General features: G+C 35.5%; 3 protein-coding genes across 3 annotated transcripts in view; 1 reads left to right on the plus strand and 2 right to left on the minus strand.

Annotated features, from left to right (window-relative positions):
• Positions 1–2090, minus strand: part of LOC113504965 (28S ribosomal protein S5, mitochondrial-like) — a 2599-nt gene extending 509 nt beyond the window's left edge. The window contains exons 1-6 of the mRNA XM_026887485.1: positions 1860–2090; positions 1487–1706; positions 1233–1366; positions 894–988; positions 613–748; positions 216–415 (exon numbers count right to left, since the gene is read on the minus strand). Of these exons, the coding sequence (XP_026743286.1) occupies positions 216–415; positions 613–748; positions 894–988; positions 1233–1366; positions 1487–1706; positions 1860–1998 (924 nt within the window). The 5' untranslated portion in view covers positions 1999–2090. The remainder of the gene's footprint in view (positions 1–215; positions 416–612; positions 749–893; positions 989–1232; positions 1367–1486; positions 1707–1859) is intronic.
• A 225-nt stretch (positions 2091–2315) lies between these two features.
• On the plus strand, positions 2316–5057 carry LOC113504843 (zinc finger protein-like 1 homolog). Its single transcript, XM_026887322.1, has 6 exons — positions 2316–2556; positions 2644–2755; positions 3481–3674; positions 3985–4225; positions 4415–4538; positions 4788–5057. Exons 1-6 carry the CDS (start codon positions 2455–2457, stop codon positions 4969–4971), a joined length of 957 nt encoding a protein of 318 aa, XP_026743123.1. The 5' UTR covers positions 2316–2454; the 3' UTR covers positions 4972–5057.
• Positions 5058–5118: 61 nt separating this feature from the next.
• Positions 5119–7211, minus strand: LOC113504841 (tubulin--tyrosine ligase-like protein 12). The gene has a single exon (XM_026887321.1). It carries the CDS (start codon positions 7052–7054, stop codon positions 5210–5212), a length of 1845 nt encoding a protein of 614 aa, XP_026743122.1. The 5' UTR covers positions 7055–7211; the 3' UTR covers positions 5119–5209.
• Between the last annotated feature and the right edge of the window lie 675 nt (positions 7212–7886).

Below are 7886 nucleotides of genomic sequence, written 5' to 3' on the forward strand. Positions count from 1 at the left end.
ATATATACCACTTAGGCGTTAATTAAACAATTGATAATATTACCTATGTTTGACACGACACGCAAATATTACTGCAGAGCCCAAGCATAACATAAATTTCTGTCTAGCACAGACATGTAAGATTTTTTTCTTTCAAATCGATTTGACGGCATCTTTCATAGTGGCAAAGCACATACTTTTATAAAAATATATTGCTTAAAGTATTAATAATATACCTGTTGCAGAAGACCAATGAAGAATGCTTTTACAATATGCTGCAGATTGTTCGACCCCTCGACCTTGGCTCTCAAGTCTTTAATACCAATAGCTTGACAGATCTCCTTGATTGCCCTGTGGCACATCAGACCATATCCTTCATTTTTCTTCTGAACAAAGATCTTGGTTTTTCCGAAGGCCGTGTAAAAGTCGTGGTAGACTGAAACATAACACAATAAAAAAGTTTTATTTTTAAGGTTTTGGCAGGCAATCTGCTGTTTGTCTGCTAGAAACAATTATTAAAAAAGTTATTATGCATACAAAAAAAATGACGGGTTTATTACACTCTTTTAATAAAGACATTAAAAAATCTGCTTCTAATCTAAACAATTAGATTAAATACTAATTATATCTTACTTGTGTGTCCATTGTAAATTTCAAAATGCATCAGCTTCTGACCAGCCCTGTTCCGAGCTTTCCTTAGAGCAGCTGGCATTTCCTTTGCTCTGCCAAGACCAAACCCAGCCAAGCCTTGGCCATTTCCAGTTACCACCTTAAAAAAAAACATGCTTTAAAACCATTTCATATACAAATGAGATTTTTTTTAATAGCTTCCAAAAGACTCTGTGCTACATTTTTTTTTAAACTACAAGTATTTAGGCACTACATCTAAACTGAGCTTATTCAATAAATTTTACCATAGCTTGAAAGTTCCTGGTGCGGCCAAGACTTCCCTTCATGATAAGAAGTGACCTCAGCTGAAGTACTTTAGTGTCAAAACCAGTAAAGTGATCTGTAATAATAATTATCAAGCATTAATTGTTTTGCAGAGCATAGACATAACAGAAACAGGAAGGTTTTTGTTGAAACTATAGAATATTAGCCTTCTGAGCTTTTTGCACATGCATTAAATAAAATATTTTTTTACAAATACATAATACATACCATTAACACCTATGGATGTATCTAGGATTAACCAAGCCACTAGAATAATGTAACAGTAACAATTTTTATCTATAATAAATTAGCAGGTGTACCTTCACCAACTGGATCTGGAGGTCCAAGGCTGCGTCCAGGCATCTTCATGCCAGACCAACCTCTCTCAATGGGACTAAGTTTGAGACGACGGAACTTTGTCATTGAGTCTCGGATCTTGATTAATTTCTCCAGTCTAAAATTGAGATAGACATATTAATGTAGTGCACAACCATTCGATGCTGCAGTAAATTCCAATTTTATTTTAAATAATAAGAGAATTTTATTTAGTATTTAGAATAAACTCCTATCTTACCTCTCCGGGTCATCAGGCAGTCTTTGCTGCTTCAGTAGTTCTCTACCCCTGATCACAGGTGCCGAGAGACCAGGCCACAACATACTAGACCTACCCACACCAATAACTTGGCCTCTGTTCAGGTCACGGATCCGAATGCGACCCGCACCTTTACCACGACCCTTCTTGGCTCCAGCATTACTCACGGATGTTACTGACTTCCACAGCTTTTCTGCAGGCACTGGAAATTTAATATTCTTTCTGTTATTTAGGTATATTGTATGCTTTCGTCTGTGATCTGAGTTTCATCAATGAAAGTATTACATAAATGATAGTTACTAATGAGTCGTTTTGTAGGTGGACAAATTATTAATAAATTTTACTGTTAACTTACATTTATTGAAGAAGTTTACACAAGCCACAGAAGAAGTACTGAAACTGGTTTTTAGGTTAGGTGTTACATTATTTTGTTTGATGAGAATACTAATAGGTCTGCTTAGAATGTTCCCAAGAGTTAATATTTTTGTGGTCATTTTATATAGAAACAGAGTTGTAACTCTGTTTCTTCACTTTATAATGATAAATATAACCTAAGCCAGTCCCCTGTTATCATATTTGATTTGACAGTAATCACAACAGAGTACAATATAGTCACACACTAGTGACAGTAGACTGGATGAAAAAACAGTGTTTCCCAATTTTATTATTGAATCTTGCTAATCGAAATCTTATATGAATTTCAAGTTTATAAAGGATTTTTAGAATCTCGTATTCAATGTAGTGATCGAATTCTGTGTAATGAAATCGATTCCTTGCATATAAATTCGTGAACGCAGATTTTTTTGACAGTTTCTTTACGTGGCTGACTGCATCCTGCCACTTTTGTTTGTCTTCGATTTTATTACAGAGTTTCTCTGTAACAATATTGTTTTGCATTTATAACTTGTAATATATTGTAGCACTTTGTATAATCTTATTGAAAATTCGCCATGGGCTTGTGTAAATGTCCAAAGAGAAGGGTTACAAATCAGTTTTGCTTTGAGCACAGAGTAAATGTTTGTGAATTTTGTATGGTGACGAGTCACCCGAAGGTAATTCGGCACTTACTTATTAATTATTTCTAATTAAAGAGAAAGTACGTAACGTATTATTAAATCTCGAGCTTTGTTTATTTTCAGTGCATCATACAGTCATATTTGCAATGGTTACAAGACAGTGATTACAACCCAATATGTGAAATTTGCACAAAAAGTTTGAGCGAAGGCGAATGTATTCGTCTGACTTGTTATCGTAAGTAACTTTGATAATATTAACCGAAATACAAACTAGTGTAATAGTAAAAACATGTTTTTTTACTAAGATAATATTTGAAAATCAATAGATACAATCTATTTAAAAGGGATTTCATGTAATATTTATATCACCACATCCATCAGAAGTAGTCCCTATCCATTCTACTGGACAAAAATATATTTAAATTAAATGTTTACTGTCAAAATTTTACAACTTTCACACTATGCTACTTAATCCTTGTGCTTGGGGTATATCAAAAACATTCATGTCACATAATACAGAGACAACCTGACTCAGAACAAGAGCTTGTTGATCACAAGAACTCTATTCCTGTGCATTGTATTGCATGACTATATGATAGACACAGATACACTTTAAATTTTATTCATCTGTGAATCCAAATAAAGGCAGAACTTTTTTTAATCTTCTAAAATTTTGAGTTATTTTTCTGAATACCTTATTGTCTTCTAAACCTTTAAGTAAAAACAAGAACTAGAAAGACATGAATAATGAGAATGAAGTAATTAATTGCTCACGAAACTGCTTTATGTTCAAATTTTATGACTCATAAACTTTTAATTAACTTACTATTGCAATTACTACAAGACTAGTTATAGATATCCAATATATCTTTAAATTTACAATTAGACTGGATGTTAATCTTAATATACTCGGGAAAAGGCTACGAAGTCAATTAATTAAAAAAGAACTTATTTTTTCAGATGTATTTCACTGGACATGTGCAGAAGCACGCTACAGAGCTTTGCCTCGTACAACAGCACCAGCTGGGTACCAGTGCCCGTCTTGTGCGACCCCTGTTTTCCCTCCACCCAACCTAGTCTCCCCTGTTGCTGATGAGCTCCGAGAAAAACTGGCCGGTGTCAACTGGGCAAGGGCTGGCTTGGGTCTACCATTGGTATGTGTTTTCTTATGAGGAATTTAGCTTAGTTGGCAATATGCAGAGTAAGACTGTTGCTTTCAACAATGGTTGTGCCGTTCCTTTACTTCAAGAGAAGTTTTATTATGCTTTAATTCTAGATACAAACCAAGAAGTAATTATTCTATCTATGTATTAAACTATTTGTTTAAAAAGTTACGATTTTGTTAGTTTCGTCTCCAACAATGAATAACCTAACCTCTGACAGAAAGCATATTAAATCTAACCATGATTAATAATGATAAACAAAGTGAATTTAGAAATCTAAATAACATGAAGAACACTACAGCTTTCAGAAGACCAAGACATGAAAGGCGCAGCGGGGCGCCGCAGCCAATCGCCCATCGACCACCACTCGCCCTACTACACTAGTACGGTGGACAGCCAGCGAGGCACGCCAGTCGGAGCCAGCGATGACGAGTCAAACAGCCGCTCAGCCAACGGCACGCCACATTCCATCGTCCAGATCACAGACGAACCAGTCAACATTTATGATAACACCTCCATCAAGAGAAATGATAGTTTGCAAGGTAATCTTGTTTGACTTGTATGTTTAAAGAAGGTGAATAGATTGTGTGTGAGATAGTTGTATTACACACTATTATATGGTACTCAGTTAATAGCTCATTTTTTCATGATAAAAGTTAATTTCGTATAGTAAGTTTTAACCCCAATTATTCCGTACTCCTCTCATTAATTCTGTACGACTATATTTCCAGGTGGTCAGGCTCCAAGAAAAAGCATCAAATCAAACGAGCCTCCGAAACTGACGACAAACTTTGATCACGACGAAAATAAATACAAACAGAAGTCTACTTTCGCATGGATCAGCAGATGGTGGAAGTGAGTACATTACTTAGAGTGTTGGGTCGGTATGTGGGTAGTATAATGCATGTAAAAACCGTCATAAAAACACTGAAGATGTATTTTAAAAACGTGTAAAATATCGGAATATTTTATTAAATTTCTCGCTCTCGAAAATTATTTAACGCACTAATATCAAATTCGTAAAAGAAATGTCTAACCAAACTAATAGAAATCAAATGGTTTTACATTAATGAACCTATTTTAAAAAGGGTTTCTTTCCACTAGGAACTCACTCCCATCTTCTCGAGTGCGAAGAGCCGGAGGTATCTACAGGCGTTATTGGATCATGCTATTCGTTTTCATAGCGGTAGTAGTGGTCCTCGTGCTCCTTAGCCGCAGAGACGTCGACGAGGAAAACCCCTTCGGTTTCATACATGATGATGACAAAAGAATACTACAGAAAAACTAATCACATATTTATTCTAAAATCAAGCAATCTATAAAGTGATATATAAACCCAATTAGCTGTATTATAATTATTTAATTTCGTTTAAATAATGTGTTTAAATTAATTATTCCATAATTTAAAAATAAGCTGTTAAATAAAGATACAAAAGTCAGATGTTACTGGTTTTATTTAGTGAGTAACAAATGCGTAAATACAATAAATGTGTAGAAAAGCAAAAGTTTAAATGTGTGATGCAAGCTTACAAAACTTTGGTGCATGTTTTGACTTCTCTATTTAAAAACATAACAGAAAATATATCATTGTAAAAGTTGGGGTAATACTGGCATGCCCGGTGGCAGTCTGGCATCCAATTCATCTCTAACAAAATGGGTTGGATAACTTTTTCATCTTTCATATCACGCCAACCAAGCATGATATCTGCTGCGTACAATGCCCTAGATTGTGGGCTCTTCCCTATACCACATGGAGGTCCCTTTGAAGTAGCAGCTGTGAACAACTCGGCCACCATCTTGTATATTGATTTCTCCACCACGGCCCACTCATAGTCCCCATACTGCTTAGCCCACTCCTCCTTAAACTCTGAACATAACATCTTGAATAGAGGAGCTCCATCTGTGTAATTCATAACAGTAAAATGCTTCTCATAATCATCAAAATTGTCTAAGGAAAATGATTTATTTGCAAATCTGAGGAAGAAGTTGTTGTAGACATAAACTTCTGTTGGGCTTACAGAATGTAACAAGATGACATAGCGAATATCAAACTTCACTAGGCCTATATCAGGCCTCTCAAACAAAACAGGCTTGTCAATATATTTCTGAGCTATTTTAGGACCTGTCAATGGCAGCCGGCACAGAAAGTCCAAGTTATCACTGATATAAGTATCAAGACCTCTTGCCAAATTATATGGTTTGCAAATCCAATGATTATCCAGACCAGCTTTCTTCCTTTGCATGTAATATGCAACAAACTTTGGGAATTCTGTCTTCATATTGAATGTAGTTGGCAGCCAGGCTGGGTTAATTTCAAGGGAATCATTATCATTATTATATTTTTCAGATGACCTTCTGCCAATAACAGCTAGGAGATCCTTGATGGTCAGAACATATTCAAATGGGAATTGATTCACAAACTTGTGAGGGGAATTTACACTTAAATCTTGGTACTCTTTGAAATGGTCCAAATACCACAAAATGTCTGCATCATTTTCATTGTGTACTATCTCAAACTCTGGTGCAGTCAGGTAATCATTAATATATCTGTACTCTGAGTAAACTTTGAGTTTAGTCAAATCTAACTCTCTATCTTTTAACAATTCTAAATCTGGGAGTGTTTCTACAATATGACCTTCCAGGAAGTATTTAGAGCTTGGCTCCACTTGTGTGTAGTCTTCCTTAAAATGTTTATAATGCTTCCAAGGAATGAGCATGGCTTCCCTCTGCATGGTGTCAGGGTACAGACCTTCCACAAAGTTCCTAGTGACCATATCTCCTTCTTCAATATCTTTGATTGCAAATAATAAAGTGTAAGTTAACTGCTCAGGCACATACAAAAAAGGCACAGCTCTAAAATTAGGGGTGTCAGAGTGGGTGATGCCTGAACCTAGCTCATCTAACACATACCAGACAGGCACCCGGTCCTCAATGGAAAAGCCATCACCAGCAATTGCATAAGTATTGGCATACTTCCACACACTTTCTGATACTTTCTCGATTTTCTCTTCAGTAGTTTCCGCAGATATTAACATAAGACTGCACATCCTCTCCAGAAGCCCCGGAATATTCCTCAAGTTAGACTTAATACTATTCACCTTAAAAGTCCAAGCGTGATCAATTAAATAAATATGACTAGCATCTGAACACTCGATATCCCGGATAGCAATCACACTCCACAAAGGATCGTAGGGCATCTTCACCATGTCTTCATAGTCGATTTGCACAAGTTGAAATGTTAGGCCAGCATCAAAAATTTGGTCTGTGATTTTCTTGCAAATTGATGGCCAAAAATGCTCAGGTACACCTGATAATACTAGTTGTGGTTTATGTACTGCTAAGAAATTATTGTATGTCGATATTCCATCCATTGTTAAAGTTAAACTCACTAAAATCTTATTAGAAAATGAACCAGCGCGAGGTTAGATTCCTGTTAAATACTGATCAGCCGGCAGACAACTGTCAGTGTCACTGAATGTGCCAAAATCTTGGGATCAATAAAACGCACTAAGCAACAAGGCTTTTGGCATCGTGTCAACCAGTTATAACGAAGTAGTCTCGATCCCGGCGGATAGTAGTCTAGCCACCCTAGTACTACGGGGTGAATAACCGCTTTACTACGCGATCAATGGCTTTACGCACTTGTATTGAACGCATATATCCTTTGCTAACATATATCATGAATCCTACTCTTCAATTTTATTGGATTTATATAATGATTCATCGCAAAGATTTTTATTCAGATAAAAGCTGAAAGATTTTAAGTAATATGATAAGTATGTGCGTTAAGATTTACGTTATAAGATAGCCAATGTAGGTGCATTTGTAAGAACGACCGACAACTTTTTTTCTTTTTGTTTAATACGAGAAGTAAACATTAATTTATTATTTATACAAACATACTCTTCTGCTTCTCCTCAAAACTTGTCAAACGTGATTGCTAGAGAAGCAAAAACTATATGAGAATCCTTTGCCAAGCCTTCTTTCATAACTTTTATAAAATTGTCTACATTAAGCCAAATATTAGTCTAGACCATCTTGTTCTCGATATATATATTTAACTTTTAACCTATATTATAAAGCTGAAGAGTTTGTTTGTTTGCTTGAACGCGCTAATCTCAAGAACTACTGGTTCAAATTGAAAAATTCTTTTTGTGTTGAATAGACCATTTATCAAGGAAGGCTATAGGCTACATAAAATCT

Source organism: Trichoplusia ni, chromosome 23 (genome assembly GCF_003590095.1).
Source record: "Trichoplusia ni isolate ovarian cell line Hi5 chromosome 23, tn1, whole genome shotgun sequence".
NCBI classification, from domain to species: domain Eukaryota; kingdom Metazoa; phylum Arthropoda; class Insecta; order Lepidoptera; family Noctuidae; genus Trichoplusia; species Trichoplusia ni.